General features: G+C 42.0%; 1 protein-coding gene across 1 annotated transcript; it reads right to left on the bottom strand.

The window, feature by feature from the left end:
* Positions 1–1,733: 1,733 nt before the first annotated feature.
* Positions 1,734–20,877, bottom strand: pinx1 (PIN2 (TERF1) interacting telomerase inhibitor 1). Its single transcript, XM_062412068.1, has 7 exons — positions 20,761–20,877; positions 19,609–19,718; positions 19,419–19,511; positions 18,579–18,660; positions 18,043–18,132; positions 14,277–14,359; positions 1,734–3,301 (listed from the first exon to the last, which is right to left on the bottom strand). Exons 1-7 carry the CDS (start codon positions 20,777–20,779, stop codon positions 2,633–2,635), a joined length of 1,146 nt encoding a protein of 381 aa, XP_062268052.1. The 5' UTR covers positions 20,780–20,877; the 3' UTR covers positions 1,734–2,632.
* Between the last annotated feature and the right edge of the window lie 4,836 nt (positions 20,878–25,713).

Here is a 25,713-nt window from a genome sequence, read left to right as displayed (position 1 = left end):
GCAGCACCCATCAAACTGAAGTGTCAGCTCCAGCTCTGTGTGAGACTTGCCCCCCCCCCCCCACAGGAAGAGGATACGGCACCTGAAGCCCCAGATTGTGCGTGGAGCAGCACCACCAGTGATATATAGGGTCTGCACTTCCTCTTGCTGGGTCTGACGTGGGCCACCGGGCGATGAGCCGTCAGTGAAAGTCAGCACAACAAGTTGAGGGTGAGCTGATGGGAGAACAGTCAGTGAGACGTTCAGACTGACCATAGGTGCCAGTTTCGCATCGTATTTGCAATTTGGAGACAAACATATTACAGCTCTGTGTTGGGGGGTTTCTGAAATGACAAGTGCCTGTATGCGTTAATCACTGTGTGGGTGTGAGTTGTATCTGCCTGCTGTTGTTCAGCCTCTCAGTGGAGAAGACATGTGGCTGCTGCAGTTTGGAAGGGGGGGGGGGGGTTGACTTCATGCACATGCTGCATGAAGGGAGATTTCACTAAAGCAACAAGCTCTCAGAAAAAAACTTTTGTTAAGATTACTATCTATTCTGTCGAGTTTTCAAAATAAGAGTGAGTCAGTAAAGGGCAATGGTAGGTTTGACTTTTAACTGTCTTGATTGATCAATTATTGCACTTTTATTGAGCAAAAATAAAGGCTGAGATTCTAAGGCCACTAAATTGCAGAAGTATCTAATCCTTCTTCTATATCCTTTTCATCTCAATCTAACTTCAATTTTTGTTTGATGCTGTTCATCGTGTTGATCTTGTAGTTTGTCACTGGTGCAACCACTGGTACACATCACTGTAATTTGCATAAACTGGTTCTAAAGCACACTGCGTCTAAGAAGAAACCCCCATGTGTTAAATTTTTGTTTCAAAAATTAAGCACAATACTTATCTAATCTGTCGTCCCTTCGTTCCAGTGGCTAAAATACATGATCAGAGAATATTCTCACGGCCCCAAATATCATTATCCACACTTTGCAGGTTTAAAAATGTTTCACAATCTATTTCATTGGTCTTGACTTCTTGACCTTGCCTTTCATTCCCATATTTTAATTAAGCCACAGATTCCTGTTTCTATTCTTGTTCTTAGTTTTTTTATTTTTGCCTTTAGTTATTTTTTGAAACTTTTTCACTTCTTTGTTGCTCATCTTGACCAGGACTCTGTGTCAAAGGGAGCTTCCAATTTAAATTGAGGATAAATAAAAACAAAACATGGACTAATGAGTGCAGCGATAATTTGACAGTTATCTCCAGCTGACTGTAGTGTATGACAAGAAGGAAAACCAGCCTCACAAGGAAGATGCGTACAGTGACGGTCAGGTTCCATTGTCGTCACACGATGACGAATGAACCGGTCTGATTCCGCAAGGTTTTTGTTACTGAGAAAACCCAGAATAGTGACGAGGAATGTTGTGCTGTTCTCAATGTGCAAGACTGAACGGCTGAAGTTTCCTTTTTCCTCCTTTGACTCACGCCACCCACTGAACATGCTGAAAGTGACTGGATTGTTAGAGTTTGTCAAGTCAAAGAAAAGATTTCATAACCTCGTAAACAACAAAGAAGTTGAAATGGTGAGTGTTAAGAAAGCCACCTATATTTGGATACACAGATGTGTGTGGGCTTACTTGGAATTGCTGAAGATTACATTCACACCTGCTCAGCTCCAGTATTTCTATTCTCCAATCTCCTACACATTTTTTGTAAATCTATCTATATAGGTCAAAAACATTAATCAAACAATCATGGATAAACCTTTGGATTTATTTAAAAAGGGGATTTGCTTACAGATCATGAATCTGATGAGAAAGAGGCCAAAACACCATCAAATTGCACCAGTTCATATAACATCACAGACTCATTTCAATATGCTTCTGTAGTTTTTAACTAAAAACTGTCATTTAGTTGCTTTGCTTTAACAATATGAAGAGATCTTGATTTAAGAATCTGATAAAAAATAGCTGTTGGCAAAAATGATACATGTTTTCACATACAAAATGATAGCAATTGTACAGACTGAGCTGAAAGATGTTCTTAAAAAGTTGGTATAATAGTGGAAATTAAATCACAGATTTAATGAAATTTAGCTCATTAGTTTCACGAAATGAATAACCCCCAAAATGTTATGTTTTCACCTTTGTCTGTAGGATTATGTAAATTTCTACCAAACATGGTGGAGGCTTTGGACCTTCGCCTGAGAGGAACCAATTCAATTTTGGTGTGGATTTGGATTAAATGGCTGATCCAGGATTTTTTTTAACTTTAAGGTTGTTCAGCCTGGACAGAGGTTGCGTTCTACAGAGTGCCATCCAACTACAGAGTGCCATCCAAGTTGTATACAATTTATTTAAATCTGTCAATCCTCTCTATTTGTATTGTTCAGCCATTCCATAAAGAAATAGCCTCGTTACAGAATTTGAAGGGATAGTTAAAAAGGCTATATATGCTTGTTTTGTGACAAATTAGTCACTACCACGGTGTGTCCACCAGTACAACTTAGTGGCTTTACTGGGCAGCGTAATCAAATATCCAACCTCTTTCTTCTGGCTGTTGAACAGGTTTTTAGGTTGATTAGCTCTTCAGACATTTTCCATAAGTATGAGCTTGTAGACTAAAGGACTGATCCATACCCCTGACTCCACCTAATCTTGATGTTTCTTCTTCTTCTTTTTCTTATTTTTTTTAGATTTCTTCTGCACTACCATCTCTACAACATCACCCTCCTCCTCTGGAACAACCGCTGATTCTACAGTTTTATCATCAGATGGCTCGTGTCCATTTAGTAGCTCGGTTTCTTTTTTGCATTTTTTAAGCTTTTTCTTTTTGGAGGGAGGCTGCTCCTCACAGTTCTGCTCCACACCAGAGGTGGAGCTGCAGTTCTCGTCCGAAGCTCCTTCGATTTCTGTCATTTTCCTCTTTTTCTTCTTTTTCTTTTTACGTTCCTGCTCTTGGTTCTCGTTGTCTTCCACTACAATGGGAGAACTACAATTGTCTTCTACGACTTCCAACTCATTCGTAGCCTTTTTCTTCTTCTTCTTTTTCTTCTTCTTGGGCTCCACCGTATCATTGTTGCTACTGCGGATGGGTTCCTCGGATGGAATGGACGTCTCGCTGGTCTCTGCGTCCGCCCGGGAAGTCGCACGTGGGTCCTGTCCCCGAGCCTTCTTCAGCTGAGCCATTCGCTGCGCAAAGTACTCCTGCATTGTGAGCGTACTGGTCACAGTCTGGGTGATGGCCTCCGTATCCAGTTCGGAAGTAGCAATAGTCACCTTCTCCTCTGTCTCCCCCTGAGAATCACTGCTGTTGCTCTCCTACACCAAAGACACACAAATGACAATACAGTGTTAGGATTTAATGCAGCATTTAGAGAATCTACACAGAAATAGACAGCACACAATGGTTCGCCCAGAAGCTTAAGTGATCGTCAAACACAAAAAGACAAACCAGTGAGTGAAAAGAGAAAAAAAGATGCTGATGTAACAACGAAGGTGTTAAAAGGATCAACTTAAAATAAGCATCTAAGATTTCTCATCTTCTTCTTGCAGCAGTGAGGGCTCCACACATGCAGCTGTATCCTTGCACATTAATCTCCTAAGGGCCGTCCATCTGTAAAGGCTCCTCAATAGTGAAGAAGCTACAGCTGAGACTCTCCCATCTGAATGAACTTGGTGACATTAATATCAGTAGATCGAGATCAGCAAATAGCCTAATGCTCTAAAATACTGAGTAAAGTCTTCTCCTTTAACAGAACACAATCCAGATTTTAAGGAAAATCCTGATTTACATTTATTTTGCAGTTTATTTTTTAACAATCATATTTACAGTGTTGTCAAATATCTTTGGAATTTAGGTAAAGCATGCATTAACTAAGAAATTCGGCTTTTTAACCAAAAGCGTGGTGTATAACACTTGAAATAAATGTATTCAAATTTTTTGCCTTCGTCAACACAACCCCTCACTTCATGTGAATTCTCTAGACATTTTCCTGCCCGATTATCAAACTGGCTCATTCAGAAATTCTCCGGACATTCTACTGGGGGGCTGGCAGGAAAAACTCGAGAGAATGTCTGGAAACAACTGATTTGGACATTCGTGTTCTCACAGCCCCTCTGGATAATTGCAGGAAAATATGCAGACTTCAGGTCATGTGTAAAAGCACCTGTCATCATGAGATCTCTCCCTCAAATAACATGAATTGATTGACTGTGCACTTTTTCGCTTTGTTTTGAGGGAAATAGTCAATGCCGTTTTTAGAAGTGGAAGCTGTTCATTCTGTAGGCGATGGCTACGCTGCCAGTAAAGGTTGAAAAACAGAAAAAGGCGGCACTTTCATTTGTTTTGGTTAAACTGCGGAGCCAAGTCTTCTGTTGACCAACTCAACTCTCCGGATTTTGGGCTCCAAATTAAATAAGACCAACTTAATAACTGTGGAGCACAACATGATCCAGATCTTAACTCTACAGCAGGAACAATTTGTCACGTTGCCCCCGCGGCCCATTCGTCTTCATTTTCCTAATGGCCTACTCAATGCATAATGATTCGGCCAGAAGAATACAGAGGCTCCTCCTGAGGATCGCACTAAACAATGCCGCCGCTCTGTGTATTACCAAGATGACCAAGTGGACGGCATTTTTCAAACCATACAATTGAGAGATAAATTGAAAAAGGCTGTCGTGTGGAATTCACCTCATGGTTTGGCCTTTGAACTTGTACATGCAGATTACACTACTGTGACCCTCAACGCTGATTGAGATAGACAAGCTGACTGATGGTGGGGGAAAACAATGTGGAACTGTAGATGTAGATCGAACAAGTCTTGTGGGACATAAACAGACTTAAATACAGACCTATGCTTTAAGATCCCTCCAGGGCTTTAAGTATACCACAACAGACTTTGGCTGATAATTTGGTTCTCAGAAAAAAAATATTTTTTAATAAAAAGCCGTCGCCAGGGACCTCCCTGAAACCCTGCTTCATAGAAGCCATTTGTCTTAACCCAGTAAAAGTCAATACATTTCCATAAGGAAAATGACCATTGTTTTTGCCGGCTAATATATTGATTAATATGATCTTAAAAAAAAGATTGTTCTGCAACTACAAAAAGGCATAAATGATCTCTCGTTGGGCTTTCAATTATACAAGAAAAATATAACAAAAGACAAACTGATATGATTGATACATGACATGATAACACATCTAAAGCAGATAGATTCAGCCGTCTCACACTGATATGAAGGACACAACTAAGTTTGCTTTAGAAAGAAGCCCAACTTCTAACAAGGGGGACGAGGCCCTTCAGGTGAGGTGCCATTAAACAAAACGCTCCAACTTCCCAGAGAAAATCTATACTCCCAGTTACGGCACAATGGCATCCACTCTGCTAGGAAAAGTGGCAATGGGGCTTAGAGCTGACCGCGCCAAACAACATGTAACTGGGATTTGGGAAGATGGCCGGGGGCCACTTTAGAGATGCCTGTGAAATTACTCTCAGGAGAGGCAGAGGGTGAATGAGAGGAGAGTGACTGAGAGAGAAACATCTTCTTCATTTGGGGAAAGTGGCTGGAACTTGGTATGTGGCTCATCCTCACTGCCGGGGGATCTCCATTAGACTCTGATCCAGCAGGGGTAAAGTGCTGTGCTGAGCACAGGCTGGTCACACACAAACAGTGGGGATAGAAAGCTACAGATCCAGTCAGTATTACTCACAACCCTGGAGATTTTTGTTTGGCAAGTGCCGTGGGCAACGTGTCACTAAGAAACAACTCAGCAGTAACGCCTCAGATCTTGTTTCTCAATTTCCAGGGGTGTGTTGTGTTCTGCAACCTGTTATTATCAGTCACCGTTACTGGAGGAACTTAGTGACGACAGGAGCCTTTGCATGCTGAATGCAGTAGATATGAAATAAGAATTTGAAAAAAAAGGACTTACCATTATTAGCGTCATTACCCAATATTTACACAAAAAAAACTAAAATGGTGTAAGAATTTTGAAAAGAAAACTAACTTTTTACAAGAGGTTAGGCAGTTTTCAATTACTGAAAATAATGCTCGATCAGAACTTTGACCACTTAGTCCAACTCACCAAACGTAAATACAACCGAATAGTAGAATGGATGTCACTGTATCAAACGCACAACACTGTGTTGTCGTTTCTTATAAAGATTTAGAAGTAGTTAAAACCTGCATTTGTCTCTTATATTAACTTACCTAAAGTTTGACTGTACTCTTCATTCTTGTTGTGTTCCAAATAAGGCACTTATTATGGTTGATCATACATGCTCACAAAAGTTATTTAGTGCCAGAAAAGACAGAAACGGTGCAGACTGGGAATGAAAGACCCTTTTCTCCCTTTTGCAAATCAGTGCTCCATCAAAATGATTTGATCTTAATGGGAGGTATTTAGTTGCTTTAAGTATTCAGACTTAAAACAAAATATGAGTGAGTCATCAATCATTACTGCTTCTCTCCTTGTGACTCTTCTTCTGTGCAAACAATGGAATGACACCTCTATTTTATTTACACACCTTAGCTGTAGCTGGAGGCCAGTGGACAGACCAGAGCAGATTATTTGCAAATAATGTTGGTTCTCATTTTTTAAAAAGGCAGCTTAGAGGGTCTTCAAATACAAACAGTGTAATTAAGTCATATTTGGGTCTATACAATTTTTTTAAAAAGAGTAAAGAGCTTGCTTTGCATCATTAGACCTGCACTTTTAAAGAATTTGAATGAAGCTCCCAGCTACATCTCTTAAAAAGGATTTAACCACTTTACATAATTTGTTTACATAATTGCTGGAACAAGAGAAGAATGAGTGGAAAAAGACAGCCCGGCCTACAACACAGTGGGGTTGACGAGTGGAGGGTTGGAGAACACACCTATATACAGCCGTTTCTACTCCTCCTCCTCCTCACCCTCCCAGACCCAGAACCCCAGGAAAAGGATGCGCTCAGTGCACTGTGTGCAGGTCTGAGATAAGGCTCCTTCGGCAGTGGAGAGGTCTGGCTTGCTATCGGGCCCTTCCTGTTCTGCTCTCTCCCCTGGCGGGGGCTGGGGCTGGGCAGGGAACACAGGGAGGGCCCGCAGAGGGTCTGAGAGAAAAGGAGAGGGTGGGAAGACATTCAACAGGCCGCCTCCTTCAAGACACTCCAGTTCTATCTGTCCCTGCTAATGTAGCCAATGGTAAGCCAATAGTGAAACATGTGCCAAGGTGCCAAGACATGGAGGCCAACACATTCAGGAGGAGAGTCAGGCAAGCCAGCAGAGGGATGATGGAGAAGGATCTCGAGAGTGCATGAGAAACTTTCTTTACACAACAAGCCCGGCAGAGGATTTATTGAACTGATTACTGAGTAAATCTGAATCAATTCAATTTATAGAGCAACCAAAACTACTTTTTACTGTTTCTTTTTTATTTTTTTTAAGTACTAAATTAATTTTATTTCCCCTTATAAATAAAACAAGGGTCATGTGAGTTAACATTAAACTTTAGCTGGCAACAGCTTCTCAAATATACAAGTATTTATTTCAGGAAATCCATTTGAATTGTGAGCATTATATAGCAATATACGCCCACTCTAATAGTTAGCATGAAAACAGGTGTTGTAAAATTGTGTAGCAGAGTGTTGCCATTTTTGCAGCCTAGTGAATGTGGTTACTAACAATTACTGATTATATAATAAACTGAAAATAAGAACTCTGAATCTGACATTAAATTTAAAGACCAGGCCACATCAAATAAGGGCCACTGATACGGTGAGGGGTTGCACCAAGTGTCTGTCTGGAATTTTTTTTTATAAAACTGGAAAAGACTTAAATTCAAGATGGAGAAATTTACTAAATAAATCTAACACAAGTAATTAAAATAAATGAAAAATGTGCAAGTAATCAGCAAAAACTAAATTCAACCCCTGGCTCATGTTAATTTGCATCTGACAAAGCTGCAGTTGCTCATTTATTTTCTTAGAAACTGCCCGTTTGCATTACTTGTTTGTTTGTTTGTATTTTTTCCAATAAATTCTAGCCAATATTGGTTGGGTCTGTAATTGCGCAAGTGTGCCCTCATTGTCCTGCCACAATAATAAATTTGGCTATACTCGAGGTCTATGGATCAGGCCCTGATTAGCCAGCTGTCTCCCCCTGATGAGTGCGCACAGGTCCAGCAGCCCATCCTTCATGGGCCTGACGTGGGCGGACAGACAAACAGGTGAATACCTCATTCCTTGCTAAATAAGCAAACTCTTCCTTTGACCATCCAGATTGTTAAGTAACATCACTGCCGTCAGAGTCATTCTAATATAATCTTCCCTTTCTGCAGAGATAATGACGAAACAGGGAAGGCTCCAAAAGAATGCACCAAAAGTACATTTAATACCACACATGGAAGCATCTGCAAAGAAATCTATTTTCTAAAGGCGTACTTTCTCTGTGTAGTTAAGACAAACACAAAAAATGGGTTTTGAAAAATTGTGGCTCGTGCGAGAACGTTTATCATAAGTAACAAATGAAGACAACATTATGCATGCAGCGGGACTACCCTGGGTTGGTTCAACACCACAAACGCTTGCCGACGAAGCCCCCTTCAAGAGCTCAGGGGTCCCCCCCACCCCCAACCCCACAGCGGGAAGATACAGTGATTATTTTCCCGAGCTGTGATTTATTAGATTAAAGAGTCAGTGATTAAACGGTAGTCGGTGGCTGTAAACAGCCGAGAGGACTGGAAAATCTTTGGGCGGTTAGCTTCACTAGGCGGTAATTGCTCTGGCCCCATGTACTCTCGCACAGGCCCGTAACTAAGAGACGGACGCACTCTTTTTCCTTTTTTTGTCCTGCGCTAATCTGTAAGTGTCAGCGAGCTGGCATGGCCAGGAGGGAGCAGTCCACACAACTGCCAGGGAGGTAGGTGGTAAATGTGTGAGTGAGAGTGTGTCGTTGCAGCCGGGAGGAGGGGGGGGGGGGGGGGGCCTTGGCGGGTCTCGATATTTTCAGCGGTATTAGCAAAAGGGCCTGTCAACAAACGTGCTCAAGAAAGGGAGAGCTTTTGCTTGATGCAATTAGATGTTATCTGAGAATGAATTAGCGCTCCTCAGGTTCACAATGAGCCCCGCTCCCTGCCATGACCACATCGAGACGATGCATGTTGACACCAGTATCCCCTTTCAACAAATCAACACTGCAGAGTAATGGACTGAGATGAAAACAAAATCTCCTCCTATTTATACCTTCAACTCAACTGTGCAGTGAAACTTAACAGTCAGTGAGGAATGATCCTGTTAGTGAATACAAACAGGACAGACACTCAGACTTTAAGTTAAATAAAATAAAGCCGCTAAAAAGAAGCTTGAATATAAACTGTACTAACTAACTTCATGTTTAAGTTTGGCAATAATTATCAGTCTATATTCTCATGATAGAAGTCAACACATGGGAAAACATCAAAAAATGTCTCTAATTTGAATAAAAGCCAAGTTAAATAAAATATGTCTCAAGATTAGAGCAGTTTTTGCGATGGCAACAAATCTTGATGCTTTTGACACACTGCGAAAATTCAACGCTTCCTAAATCCATTGTACACATCTCGGTATTAGTTTTCAAACCGTGTGTTAGACACGAGAGTTACACACATTTTAAATCGAAGACGCATTCTGCTTCTGCGCTTTCAGCTGAGCACAGAAGACGCCATTGCTGACGCATCTGCCAACCGCTCTGGCCCCCAACTGGCGTCGCCCCCTTCCCCATATTCCTTAAGATGGTGGTATCGGGGGAGCCCCTGCTGACGTGCGATCCTTCATGTGGACGACGCGTGGGCAGGAAAAACTTGCAACAGGTGCCACCCGAAGAGGCTTGATCCTCGGCCCTTTGTGCCTGAGCAGGAGTGGGAGTGGGAGAGGGCGCAGGGGTCACACTGACCCGGGAGCAGGGTGCGCCATACCGACTGTCTGACTGGAGGGTTCAGACATAACAAGGCTTGTACCAAATTATGCTCAACCATTTTTCATCCCTGACATGTTAAGGGAGTAGGAAGCTAATAAGACGGTTGATTCAGTAACAATTATGAGGTTTTTAACGGTCAAATAGTTGTAGTTATTCATTTTTCATAAAACTTAAATACTAAATAGATATGAAAGATATTTTTTACTGAACTGATTAAGGAGTTAGATCTAGTCTTCATTTAGAGCTTACAAACTGAAGACAATTCAGTAAAGTCATATTTCTATACTGAAATCTAATTAAATTTTCTTTAAATTCATTATCGGGTCTGAGTGAGAATGTAACCATTTGATGGATGGCCATTCAATACTCAATCATCTAAACTTGAAATTTAAAAGGTGTTAAGTGTTAAAAATGTTGCTCTATAGTCAAGACAATAAAAAAAAGAATTACAAAAAGATAAAACAGAATTTTGTCGAATTGAACGCACAAAAAAAGATGTGAAAGAAAATGTGGGCAAAAAAATAAAACTATTGCTGGTTTCCACCTTTCATCGGAGCTGGCGGCTTTAAAAAATGACTAACTTTTGTTGATGTATGAATCGGCGGGGAGTCTATTTATCAGCAGGCCCTTTGCGGTCGCCCGCTTGGGTCCCTCAAGTCACAAGCCGCGTCGCTCCCCTTTGACTGATTAATTAGCCAATCAGAGGACATTTTTCACTGGGCGGCAGAATGGTTTATTTCAGCTAATGCCGGGCTTCCGAGCCGAGGCCCGTTGGAGCCTCGTCGGCTCTTTCGGCCTGCCTGAGTGGCCGGGCAGAGGGGCAAGGGAGATAAATCAAGCTGGGCCGGCCCTCCATGTGGCTCCCCTAACTAAACCCCCTGAGGAGGGCACTGAGAGCCGTGGATGGTGGAGGAGGAGGAACAAGGAATGGGGGGGGGGGGGGGGGGGGACGCAGGACGGCCAGGGGCACTGCTCGCCCGCCGATAAGCACAGGGAGCACAGGGCTGCCAGTGCCTTCATTTAGAAGTGGCCGGGGCTTTCTGATATCTCGGCAGAGAGGGCCTGTCGTTTGTCATGTTGTGAGTAATTGTGCTGAGGGGCACAAGAGGAGGCAGGAGGAGGAGGAGGCTCGCAGGCGTGGGATAGGTGATGGATAACAGAGACCTGTGTAGACAGACAGGTGTTCCACCGCAATGTGATAACCCTCAGCGGTCAGGGAGTGTAAATAAAGGCACACATTTCAGGTGGCTAACTGAATTCATGGAAAGGCTGTCATCCAATGAATAATGTTAGAGGAAGTGATTCATAAGAAACAACAAACCTAAATTTAGTAAGCTCCTCCTGTTATTTCAACATATCAGGTCAATCAATATTGCTTATTGTTAATATATATAGAATTATCTTTAATTATGTTATGAATATGCTACAATAGCAAACAAGAATCATAATTATTCAGAACTGATACCGTTAAGTCACAGCTTGGCGGTGTAATCTATGGACAATAGGACAATAAGACAATTTAAACAGTGACTGTGTACAGAACAACATAAACCTGGTCTTAATTTGTCTTTTCTCGAAAGCCTTTACACCCTGTGTGTATCCAACATGAACGTAAGGACAATACACACACACCTGGTCGTGTCTACAAACCAGCCTGTCTTCTATTTGCACTTGTCCCCTGTAATTGCCCATGGTTCATGTTCATTTTAATTCAATGAAATGTCCATTGGAATAATTTTATCTAACGAGTAGTTTTGCTAACTGTGATTGGAGACAACTGCCATTAAAGGGTGATGTGCTGTTACTGGTGAAAGGAGCCAAACCACCAATCTCGCTACCAGGCTTTAAATCATTGTCGGGAGTGCATGTCCAGCAGTGGCTGAAAGTCTTTTTGTATAGAACGGCAAAAATTAATTAAAAAGGACAACTCACCATCCCAGGATGGTGTAAAATTTATGCTGGCACCATTCACCACCACAAACATGTTTTGGTTTTTAACATTACCACTACTGAACCTGCAAAGCCTTCAGCAGACCCAGAGCTTTAGAGTAGAAAATACTTAAAAACTAGTTTTATGTCCTTTAGATTTTCTATTCTTAAAATCAATCAAAAAGTGGCTGGGTGGTTTAAACCACATTTGTGTGGTGTGACAAACACATTTTACTGCTTTACACTATAACTACATAAAAGACGGCGGTGTAGAATAAACACGACAATATACGAGTTAGTGGCCATCTAAATATAACCAATTTATACAAAGGGGTTTATAATCTGTCCCATCTGCTCATATGTTCTTTTCAACACATCCAGTGCTGCCTTTGATGAACAGAGGCATGTGGGACTGCTGAGAGTGTGTGCATGTGTGTGTGTCTGCATTTCAGGGAGCGTTGTGTGCAGCGATAAGAGGCGAACAGGAAGCACATCACTGCAGAGGAAGGAAAACCCCAGCAATGGAGGAGAGGAGGGGTGGCCAAGGTTGTGGAGGCAGGAGACACAGCAGTGGGTGGTAGGTGAAGTGGTGGAAGATTCATGGGGGGGGACGGTGGGCATGTCGGCAGAAGGGGATCCAGATCTGGTCGAGTCTCATGGAACTAAACTTACTCACTCAGATATGTGGTAATTTGAGTGGTGGCAGTTTGTACAGACCCCGAATTAACTCGTCCGACGAACCACAGCTTGCATGTTTTATTCTGTCACTACATAGAAGATACAAATCTGACAAGTAGTGAGATTATTGCACGTGTATGGCGGACGACTGTAAGCACAGATCAGCGTGAGCCGAAAGTTACCGCAGAGTCATGGACTTGCTCACAGGAGATCCTGCACAATGCCTGAAGCTTGATTGGTCCATCACCCTCCTTACCTCTTCCCTGCAACCTCAGATGTTGCTGGGCTTCAGCACGAGGCCTCGAGGGAAGCCATTGTAATTGTGTTCAGTGTTTTCGATATGGTCAATGGTGTCCCTCCTGGCTGAAAAATAACAGCCCATAACCAAACGATTAGGGAGGAAATGATGGTGTGTATTGCCTGCATTTCCAATGTTAATCAGCTGGGGAGCTGTGGCCATTGTGATGTTATGGCTCTGCACCTGCAGGGGAATAGAGAAGGGTTTTTTCCTTTTTCTGTACAATTTATGGAATTTAAGATGCCAATTTCTTCCAAGCCAAATGCTGGAGATAAACAGGAGCAGGCCAGCAAGAGGCTTTTCTGTCCCTCAGTCCAAAAGCTACATTTATCATTGTCCTTGTTTACGTGGAGAGAAGTTACGACAACAAAGATAAAGGGGGATTTATTAATTCATAAAAAACACAAAAGTTGTGTGTCTATGCCATGTCTCGTGTCTTTACCAAAAGGAACTCAAATTCAACTTGTATCTGTCTGAGCCTTTAAGCTTTATTTCAAAAGCACGAGGGCCAGCACAACATTTAAAATGGCAAAGTGACATTTGAACTGACCAATCACCGATTGCCAAGAGCAACAAAAAAAAAAAAGTCAACTTTTTTTTTGCAAGCATCATCATTTCCGATTTCTGCACAACTCGCCACAATTTTGATTCGTCTCTAATAATGCCCGCTGGCTTGTGAACGCTCCAAGACAAGAAGTAGAGAAGTGGGGAGGAGTGTGAAAGAGAGAAGTACGGGGTGAGAGTGCAAATCCTTTAACTGGATTTAGGTGCTCATGCCGCCATCAGTGGCCTGCTGGCTGTGTGAAAGCTGCAAGCTGTGACATGGCTTATCTGGGGCCACGGGCTGCTCAGGAGCTGCACCCTGTGGAGGCAGGAGGATGACATGATGCTGCAGCAGCCACTGATGGAGGCAGCAGCACTAGCGGTGATCCTTAATTACCAAGACAGAGGCAGATAAGCTCGGGCCACCTGGCCAGAGGTATCCCGTCTCCTCCCACGGTGCATGATTTGATTTTGACTTGGTTAAAACAGATCTGAGGCCTCTCGTCAAATTCTGACAAATACTGGATTGGTTAATTTGTTACTGGACACAATGGATTTTGGCACATGCACTAAATCATGCATGCTTTGCAGCATCATGAAAATAAATAATTTTAACAGTTTTTTTCTTGTCATGCTCCAATGTTCATCCTAGAGATATTTTGGGTTATATTGTTTAAGCTTAATTTTGTATTTTCTTTATTTACCTCTTATATTTTCATTGTTTTATGATAAAATATACGTATATAAGTAAGTAAAACTACATCGATTGTAAAGTGAGCCCCCTACAAGTGATCAACCATGAACAGGATTCATTTTTTGCATTATTAGAATTTTAAGGATCAATAACTAAAAATATATTTTAGACAAAAGAATGATTTGAGTGACGTATAAAATGTTCACATCATTTACCTGCTCTTGTTCTTTGGCAGACTGTCCTCTCTTTCCAAAGATGCAATTCAGGTCATTTTCACTGCGGGACGACAGGTCCTTTCCTAAAAGAAGACAATTACACAAGCAAAGAATAAATCATACAATTAAAAACTTGGAATATCAGAGAGGGTATAGAAAACCCAAGTCCCATTTTCTTAAATACATTAAGAAAACATCTAGGCGTGCAACTGTTTTAACCAGTGTGTGTGTGTGAGTAGTGGTAAAGACAGGGGAGGTTTGCGTGGCTCGCTTCTTGCTCCAGGGATAAAACGGTAAAGAAAAATAAACCAACAACAAGGTCTGCGACGCCACGCCTCCGGATTCCCATTTTCAAGGCAGGCCTCAAAGACTCCTGGAGCACACAGTCGCCTGTCTCAAGCCCGGGTCCTGTTCGTACAGCTGCATCCTCTTCCTCCAGCAGGGCTCTGATAACATTTGGTTATTTATTGCTTTTAAACCTCTATCTCACCAACTCTTGGCTTTGAAAGTCACTGCACATGCAGGTTTGAGAAGTAAAACGGAGAAAGTATGCTGCAATTTAAAATAAATAAAGGGGGGTGTGTGTGTGTGTGGTGTTTGTCGTCCACCGGACTGGGGTCAAGCATGAAATTGTGCCCAACATGACTTTTCAGGAAGTACTAGTCAAAATTCTCAGGCTTTCAGGCTGTACTGCAAACAATGTTCTGATTAAAAGGAGATTAACTCTATTTTCCTCTTAAATGTTCAGCGGTGGCTGGATGATATACAGGCTGCTGAGGTGTTACTGAAAACATGCTGGTTTCCACAGTAACACTTGAAATGGCGACAAATGTCAACCAGTCAAACCAGACCAACAAACCAATGAAACTGTAACTGACAAATACATAAATGTCATTAGTAGAAAAAAAATCTACTTTCTTAATACATGATGTTAAGGTGATGAATTTATCCAATGTTAAAACACAAGCATTTTAACCTGTGTCCATGTAATGTTAATATCTGTTTGGTTAAAAAGCACAAAAGAGCCGAGCGACAAACCAGCTGCACGGCACAGCGGATGGAGAGCTGTAGTTAAACTCTGCATCAGCCGCCCTCGCTGGCCTGACAGGTGATAGATGGAGGCAGCAATTAAAACTGGGTTACTGGTTTATGTTGTGGGCCCCCGGTCCTCAGCAGAGGAGCATTTGGTGCTTTTCCCCACAAACAAAGGTCATCAATCGTCAGCGCTGGCAGTCAGGGAGCCAGCTTGAACAAGACATCGATAAAAAAAGCAGAAGAGAGTGAGGAGGAGGCCTGCACCAAGATGTTTGGTTGGGCTACTCAGTGATACCTCAGTGCAATGCTATGGCAGCCACAATGTTTTTTTGAAGATCTAATATCAAGAAGAAAAAAATAATAATCAAACAATAAATAGAGTAAAATATTTAAGGGAGAAATTGGGGTTTGTAATAACTTCAGCCAAAGAGGTGTTTTCATCAGCATTAGTTTGTTTGTAATGAGCATGACAAACACGACTGAACCGATTTCAAAATGTCGTGGAGCGCTGGGGCAGGACCAATTACCCATTGGTGCAGATCCAGGCTTTTTATATACTTCTTTTAACATTGTACATAGAACTATGAGGAGAGTACCTGACTTTTTCAACCTCTCATGTAACCAGCTTAGCAACGCTAAATCTATTAACAAGCCTTAACTTGGCAACAGCTTCACAGGTGAGGAGCCGGTCGGGGGAAGCATGCAAACAGGCGTGGCAGGTCACCGGTTGCTGGGTAACTCTTTGGTGACCCAAGCTTATCCAGACCACAGGCCTCAGATGATCAAAAAGATAAAATGATGTAAAGTTAAAAACCACAACTAGATATTAAGTCTGACTATTTGGATCATACATTTCAATTTCTCACATCTGACAGGTTAACAGTAAAACTTCAAGCCTGTCAGATCACGTTAGGCAGGCGGAGAACTGAACTCTCAAGTTTCCAATTCAGCTACGAGTCGTTTATGGAAGAACAAGAAGTGCCAGCATCCCTTCTGCTGCATGACAACTGTTGCACGCATCTTTGAGTAGAGATAAGTTAAAGTGGTGTTGTGTTGCTAAACACAGCCCAACTGACAGGTCTTCAACTGCCTGGATTTAATTCCAGTGAAAACATTTCTACCTGCATTTCCACTCTAAGCTGTTTCCCTCTCTGCTTTCTGACAGTCTAAAAAAATAAGAGTCATTAAACAGCAGTGTCAGGTGCTACGTGCTAAGTTGGTGGTGATAATGGGAGGGATCTCCTCAAATGGATTAGAAGTGAAAGCCCTGTGGGATCAGACCTTATAACTTGGTGACAGGATTGGGTACAAGTGCATCCTAATGCAAAGTTGATATAAGCCCTAATTGCTAATTCAAAAGATCAAAGGTGAAAGACAGAAAAATGATCAACAGAGAATTGTCTGAATCCCTCCGGTTGTTTGTGACCACTTCATTGCTACACTTTATATTTGTCCAGGATTTCTGAAAGTTTCAGACCTTTTGAGAACTTTAGGTTTGAAACCGCCAAAACATCTTGCTTTGAAAATAAGAAATCATTTGAAAGCATATTAACAAACCTCCCAAAAGCATATTTAAGATATTTCATCTTCACACCCCTAACAACCGCAGTCCAGCACTTCATGTCTTCAATGTGACTTGGTGCATCTCATCTGTCAATAACATGCTTTTTCTGGCTCCTGCCAAAATAAGATCACAAAAACAGGGTGAAAGGGTCTGGGGGGGGGGGGGGGGGGGGGGGTTGACCGGGGCCACGTTTTATCATGTGGGGTCATCTAATGGGTTACGCAGCCCCTGGGAGGTGTTGTTTTTGGGTAAACGGACAGCAAATGGACATGCCAGATGCCCCAAACAGGAAACAGGAAGTTGCTGTTGAATGACGTAAATATTAAAAGCGCTTCCAGGTAAGGCAAAAGATGACAGTTTCCGTTTTCCCCATCTAAACTGACCTCATAAATTACTGATTCCCTACTTTAACATATGTGCATATTTGATCAGAGCCTTGCAAAATTAGCATCATTTAAAAAATATGTTGGGAGTTTTAAAGAAAAGTATAACAAATAACAGATGCACACTCCGAGAAACTTACAAAGACATAGCGCATGTAGTCACTAAACTGTATTGCAGACTGAAGTAACATTCAGCTGTAAAATATGGGCTTGTGGTTATTCATTTTGCTCTCCAGTGGTCCTGAACACCAAAGTCCTTCTCGTGCCTATCGGTGTCCAGGCCTTGACCAGCAAATCTTGACTTCCTGACGTGTGAAGGAGTAATGAAAGTAGAAGGGAAGAGATATTAATAACCTCCCCTAGCACTGACCGGGTCAACCGACCCAGCGCAGACTTGATAGGGCTCTGATCAGCGTCTGCGGTCCGAGCCAAGAGCACAACGTTCAACGAGGAGTGAAAGGAGGCTGTCTGTCCGTCTGTGTGAGAACATGGTACGTGGGTGTGTATGTGTTGAAAACCAAAAACAGAACAGGTATCTATTTTCGTTTGTGGTGGAAGAAAAAAAACAACTAATGCAGCTCTCAAATAAGTTCTCCCAACTGGTTTAGATGAATAAATACATTTGAACAGATCTGGTCTGGTTGCGTTTGTTGCAGGTTGCTACAGAAACAGGTAATTAATATCATGACATTTCAGAGCGAGAAAGTAACTCTGCATTAAGCATCTATCCTACCATGTTTATCCCCCTGATCGGTCTTCTCTCAGCTGACTCAGACAAACCCACCTTTGGTAAACTTCATGTAATGGACCCTCTTTTTGGAGGTCTTGGATTTCTCTTCTAAGCTGAAGCCTTTCTGTTCATCTGGTGGAGGGTCTGTGGATAATAACAAAACACGGTCACATGTAGTTACACATTTAAAATGTCAAGTATGATCACAACAAACCTCTACCAGCTCCTACATAACACAAGTCTTTATGTGATTTGTCATCTGGAACAGTAATAATGACGATATTCATTAAGGGACGGTGACTAGTACCAAACCTTTGCGCGACTAAACGTGGCACTGTGGCGCCCTCTACTGTTCAACACAAGGACCAACCAAAGAGACACAGAATGATACATAGTAAAACTTTGATGCTCTGGCATCACCTTGCAAGCAGAGCATTGTTTTCAGCCCTGTCTCTACACAACACCACAAAGACTGAGGGATATGCAACTACTTTGATGGTGCACGATCTGTTTCTATATTACTACCTGAATTTCCATCCCAAACATATATATAGAACATTATCCTTTGGACAGAGCACAGTTGTACACACCTTTGCTGTTATTTTGACCATGGCAGTTGTTCAGCTGAGCAAGCAGCTCATTGAAGTCATCTTGGTGAGCAATCCAGTTGTCCTGGAAACAACAGAAAGGAGACACTTCAGTCTTTAGTGTTTGTTTACAGACAAATGTATTGTTCCCTTACAAGTTGTCCGATTGATGCTAATACTGGTGAATGGCAATGGAGTTTTAACCAAGGATGATTAGGCGGAATGAGTGTGGCTGTACACCGGGTTTTAAATGATGCTGCTACTGATGTTGTGTTATGTGAGCTTGTGGGATGTCTGACATCGTTTTAAAGCATTTGCACGTCTTATCGGCGGTTGAGTTTCATCTTTATGTCTGGGTTTAACCCGAGTGGGACACAAACTCCCCCTTGAGGACAATCAAGTCATCGTTAAACAGCTTGTGAGGGGAGCTGCCATATGTTTCATAAAACCTGGAGCACTGAGCTGTGAGTACGCCGGCTGTGCATGGTGCAGAGTTTGTCATTAAAATGTTTGTTCCATTAAGTTATGATGGCAGCAAAAGAAGGAAACAACACAGATATAACTACTGCTGTTTGCATGAAATATAGTTCCAGTATATAATTTGGTAGATAATGACCTTGCACTATGTAATCAGTGTTTTTACGTGAGGTATTAACTAACATATCCTAGTATCTGTGCTTCAAGAGGGTCATTCAAATTCATAATGAAATAATTATAGTGTTGAAAGACAGACAGCAATAAACCTAAGAGAAAAAAATAGTAGTACGTATTCAAGAACTTTAAATAGAGCTGCTCACGTCACATAAGATGCTCCTGTATGATGTAAGTGTTAAATGTGCTCACCTCATAGCTGGCACTGGTTCCAAACCCATAGCTGTTGTTTTTAACTTTTACTTTGATATGGTCGGTGGAGCCCTGCTCAGTCCTGCCCAGGCCCTGAATATAAAAAGGACATGACATTAAATTTGACATTAACGTTCACTAAAGGCATCAGAGTTAGCCCAGCAGGAAACAGCCCAGACCAACACTTTACCTTGCCCTTGGACCAGCCCATTCGCTCCAGCATCTTCTGGCCAAATTTGGAGTCATCTTTGCTCCAGGCGCTGTTCCTGGGGTCAACAGACCACTTCTGTTTCCTCCGGGCTGTAAAGGAAACAGCAGCATTATTACCAAGTCAGCCAGCACAATATTACATAAAGTATCCGGAGAACAAACTCGCGGCCAGCTGACCATGGCGAGACCATGTAAACACACACAAGTGATATCTGTGCAGAATCAAGATAAGGTGCACATATGTTCTATCTGACATAGATACTAAAGCGACTACAAACAGGGATTAGAAACTGCCCTCACAGACAGCTGTTACACTCACACTGTTGTATAACACTGTTGTATAACCCTGTGTCTCAATCAAACTCTATAGTGTGTATGGGGTTGGACGGCCTCTTAAAGCTGTGTTGCTTTATCAAAAAGGCACAATGTCCAAACATACAAAACTAAGTGTGCCATGGTTAAACCTGAGTGTATCATCACGTGTGACCAAAATAAGTATTTACAGTTAAGAGCATAATAAGGCAAAACATTCAGATTGTGTTGTGTATAGCATGTTTATATTAGTAAATTAGACTGCAATAAATGTTATTTACGAGAGGATTATAACATTGGTGGAGAAATTATCCTCATGATTGATTGAAACCAGTAAGTCCTGAAATATCTTTAAAAGTCCAATATAACTGGTAAAAGTCAGTTATCCACTGGATCAACATGAGAACGCTGTGGTTTTTAAATGTCGGTGGTATGTAAACACGGGGACTGACAGCTGTCGTCCAGTCGGGAATAAGAGAAGAGACGACGAGGAAACAAAGAGCCACGGACAAAAGATTTGTTAACAAGAAAGACTGCAAACATTCAGCCATTGAGGAGAAAACGTTTAGCTGCAAATGAGCTACAGGAGATAAGCTGGACAGCTACAGGAAACACGTGTCCACTCAGAGTGCTGTGGCTAGTGCTAATGCTAGCTACCCAGATATTATAAAAACTAGAAAATACTGAATGTTTTCGGATTAAAAACTCTTCTCAATGAGTAGCATTGAGGTTTTAAGAACACGTAACATCGCACTAAACATTTATACTTTGAAGGAAAACAGGATAATACGAATGAAAACTCTGGAGGAAATGTACATACGCTCAGCGAGCATGGACATCCTGGGGTCCTTCAACAGCTTGAAGCGAGGCGAGTAGGATTCCGGTAAAATGCCTGAAGATTATGTTTGACCACGCGAGGTTTTGTTTGTGGTAAGCATTTCATTGTGAAATCAAACTCAATATGTGAAATACAACAAATTGATGAAAGAGTTTTTATTCTTATTGTATTTCAATAATTGGTGTTATCGCTGATTTTATTTGCAGCGATGAAAGTAATTGTTTTTTGCCAGCAGAGGGCACCACGAGCACATACACACACGCGCACTAAAACACGCACGCACACAGGGTCACTCAGGTTCAGTGAACTTACGAGTCGACGACAGTCTGACACTGTATCATTATACACAACTGAAGAAAATATGGAAAATACATTGAGCAAGTTACAATTCACTCGTTTATTAGAGTCTAACACAGTTACCATAGCATAAAATTTGCACTAAATATTTGAATCATGTTTGTAATAATCTTTTCATGACACGTGAGTGTGTGTGTACGTGTGTGCGTTTCTGTGATCCGACTACATCAGCCAATATCAGCCCACTGAAATATCAGAGTCATGCTCCACACAAAACTAACCAGAGGCAAACATAAACAAAGCACCTGTTGCACAATGAGTTATTGCAATGAGCGGCCATCCAACTTCATTTCTGATACTGGAGGATTTAACATGCTTCAAAAACCTATTGTTAGAGAATAACTCAGTAGTTTCCAACCTTGGCTTCTGACGCCTTACAAGAATCACAGCTTGGGACACATTTAATTAGGGCCCGAGCACTGACAGGCACTGACAGACAGTGAGGCCCTATTGAAATTGTAAGGATTATTATTATTCAGGCCAATTAATTGGCTTTTTGAGGGATTTAACATGCTATAATTCTGCTTTGCAGTCCTAGATATTTTTGAAATTGTATATTATAGTTTTAATTTAAATTTTAATGGGACAGAGCCAATATACCAAGTTAATATTCTTTCTTAATGCCTTTATTAGACAGATCTGCTTTTACTTTTGATTTTTCTTTGACAAATCTAAGTCTAAACTACAGAGACATAATGGTACCCTTAAACACAAGTCAAGCTCTAATCACTTATTTTGTGTCTGCTATTAAACTAAGATGTTATAGTTAATGTCAATACCAAGCAGAAGTAAAACCTGTAACATTTAAAATCAAACAAGGTAGCTAAAAGGATATTGGCCACATAAGAGGTAAAGCAGTAAAAATGAGTAAAACTAAATTCAACAGGTTAAAGTGATTAAGATAAAGCTAAAACAAGCTCTGTTTCCTGTACTGTCCCTCACACAGATTAACTTGACTTTATGTGATGTCCCAGACCCCAGCCTGGTTTTCAGTCTATACTGGTGCAGGACTAAGTTGTGTGAATCTCTAATCTCACCCTAAATCTGTGGTTAAAGTTACCACCTCATGGCCGGGATTAGGACACGGTTATGTAACTGGAGCCTGGAAGGGATCAGCGACACATAAGGGAGTCAACTTAATACACCTGGCCGACCTACAAGGAAGCACATGATAAAGATCCTGGTATTCTGTGTTATCACAGCACCTCAACTGGCCATTCCTGTTTTTTTTTCTGTCAACCAAGCCCTTGTGTCAAAGCCATTATCAGCAGGTCAGTTCAGGTCAAGCACTTCATTCAAATTTCACAGCCCATGTAGAGATCCCTGATTTAAAGAGCTCGTAAAGGGGACTGTGATCCCAAAGTCAAAATAGATTTTCTGACTGTCATGTTCCGGATTGACGGAGTGGTGGAAAGGACATTAGATGTTTTGATAAATCGTCTCTTTAATGATAAATAAATACAAAGTTGTGGTCATTCCACAGAAGGCACCAAAAAACCCACAAAATCAACAATAATAATAACAATAATAACTAACGAAAAAGAAAGTCTGACATTGAACACTTCTTTTAAGAATTTCATTTCTAGGTATAATGATATATGTTGGATATAAATATTCATTTTAACATTCTAACCCCCAACCCGAACCACAGACTCCACATAAGATTCCTATATTTTTATTTTTAAGGGACTATGATACATATTCAAAATAAATAAAAAAGAACAGGCCTTTCCCTCCGCACATATAAGACCATCTCTAATGAGGGTCCTGTAAATGAAATAACATTTGTTGACATGTTTTGAATGGTGTGAATATCCAAAGCAAACCTTAAATAGGACAGAACCTTCTTTTCACCTCTGTCTATGACACGTGGCCACACACACGAGGACCACAGGCTGGCTGAGCTGTTTATTGAGTGATATAATGTACAGCATCAGCCGCTACATTTTTCTCGGGGCCCGAGGGCGGGAGGATGGTGCCTGGGTTCTTGGCCTCCATCCCCATAGCAACAGGTCTTCATGTGGAAATAACAGCTGTGGCACAGAGCGTTATGGCGTCTTCCCCCCCCCTCGTCTCCTTTATGTCTCGTCCTTCACTTTCTGCCTCGGCCCAGTGGAAGCAGCCGCACGCTGTGAGCGAATCTTATTACAGGATGGGCGAACAAAACACTGGGGCCCAGGCAACTGAGGTAGCCCCTCTGATTGGCCGGCGGGAGATGGGCCTGCTGCAGTGAGTGCACACCCAGTGAGATTTCTTGCATAAGAGACCCGACCCAGGTTCCTCTTACAAGAACATGGAGTAAAAAAAAAAGTGCGGCCCGCGTCAGATGGCTCTTTGTCTCTGTTTCAAAACAACCTCCTTCCTCCAGCACCCTCCCGTCCCTCTTCTTTGAACACATTCCCTTCCATGCATATATTTATCCTTCTCCTGTGAAGTATGTATTGTATTCGATTTGCCCGTGTTGCACATTCTCACCTATATGTTGAGTTTCCATCCGTGGGCTGGTTCACAGCACGCTGTGCTCTCACCGCTAAATGTCAGCTAAAAGAGCCTCTTGTGTCCAGCGGCAGGGAAACTGAATTAGAGCTATATTCGGGAGAGTGTAAATCCAGTGCAAATATTGATTTTCATTTGCAATTCTGCATTTCTGTCAAGCGCCTGGAAGCAGAAAGCGACGACCTCACACTCATATTCACGAGGGGAGGACATGAATCACCTCGACCTGTGCTTAAAGAGGATTTGGAGAATTGAAATGAATAAATCTCCATCAACACCAACTGCAATGCAACACAGTTTGTTATTTTTTGGCTGAGTTCAATGTCTTTCGTATCAAAGGGTGCAATTTAAGGAACACAGTCGACACACAGGGCGCTTTTACATGAGGTGTTTGTGTTTGTGATTTTGTGGTCCCTCTCCTGCAAAAACACTAAAGATAATGTTATTTGTATCTGAATGGCAGAGCAATGGGGAATGACGCATCCTGAATAAATTCTTACTTGGTCGATGTATAGGTGAACAAGCTTGCACACAATTTGTGTAGAGATGCATTCGGAACGTTACGAGTTTTCATTCTCGCCGTAGAGCACCCCCCCGCAGATACATTCATTCACAGGAGGAGAGGGACTAATTAGTGAGGAGTGCTGATGCAGTGTTTGGCCGAGAGAAAGCCCTGCGTGCTCTCCTATAGGCTCAGCGAACAGAAAATGTGCTACACCTTCCTGAACTGTGAATTCAGCTGAATGAGGTGAAACGCAGCCGATCCATCTGCTCCCTCTCTCTGCGGCACAACTGCGACACAAAGTCCCAGAGCAAGGTCACCTGGAGGAGCGGACGCAGATTACTGACACGGAGAAATTGAAGCGAGGCCATCGGGCATGCAGCTGAGGGGTCCTCAGGGTCACCCTTCATGATCCCAGTTGAACTACTGCAGCCTCGCTTCAGTGCATTTATTGATGGGCTGATGGGGGGGGGGGGGGGGGGGGACATCTCAGCAGGGATGTTGATTTGTCCATTTTTTCCCCCTGTTGTAATGAACATTAGGTTTGTAGTGCCTGTTGCTTCTTCATTGCATTTCCCTCTCTTGCTTAATGACACCCACTTCCCTCTGTGGCATTGGACTGTGTTGTTGCAACAGGTTGTAGATTAGAGTCTATGTGAACAAAACCCAGAAGCAGCCGGCTGCTCCTCAAAGATTTGAGTCAGCCTGGCTGCAGCTGCTGCGTTTGTTTGACTCATTTACCACGAGTGTGGGACAATTCACTGTATGTAAGCTGTGCACATACACAGCACATGTGTGGTTGCTCAGATCTTCGGACTCTTTAACACCAGTCCATTTCTTCCCTCGTTTCCTCACTTGTGACTGACTAGTTCAAAACTGACATATCAGGCTGCAGGAGTCACAAGTTCCACGTGTCCAACTGCAATTTGCTACATAACCAGAGAAGCTTCAACCCAAAGGTGGTTGTCTGTCAAGCAAAGCAGGGTTGTGCTTGTATTTTGTAAAAAAAAAAGGAAAATTTCTCAACAGCTGTGTTTTCTCAAAACTCCACCCAGGAACATCTGAACTCACGGATCCTTCACTTGTGGCATCTCAAGTTATTTTTAGATTATGTCTCACTTCTCAGCACAAGCTCAAACTTAAAACCAAGCGGCTTCATGAGAAAATTGCTTTTTACTGAGATCATTACAACACGTACACAAGCAAGCATTGACTTGTTCATGAAAATAAATTCCAACAGTCATACTTGTGGTGAAGCTGATAATTGATATGACATCAAAGTTGCAGCTTTACTCCCATAGATTGACTTCTAAACCAATGCATCTGATCTTTAATTCTGCGTAAAGCTGACCACGACGAAAGACTTGAATCAAATGTATCACCGTGTTCTTCAGTCTGGCCATGAGAACATTTTGTTCTCAAATGTTTGTCATGGCTCGGCCACCCTGAGATAACAACTAACTCAACACTCGCTGCCTGCAGTTTGATTAGATAAGAAGAAAGGGATACAAATTGTGAGAGTGAACAGTGTCGTCGTGTTGGGAATGTGTGAAAATGCCTGAACAGGCAAACCCATGTCG

This window comes from Platichthys flesus, chromosome 18 (genome assembly GCF_949316205.1).
Source record: "Platichthys flesus chromosome 18, fPlaFle2.1, whole genome shotgun sequence".
Lineage (NCBI taxonomy): Eukaryota > Metazoa > Chordata > Actinopteri > Pleuronectiformes > Pleuronectidae > Platichthys > Platichthys flesus.
Note: the sequence above shows the minus strand (reverse complement) of the source record. Positions and strands in the feature narration are given on the sequence as shown.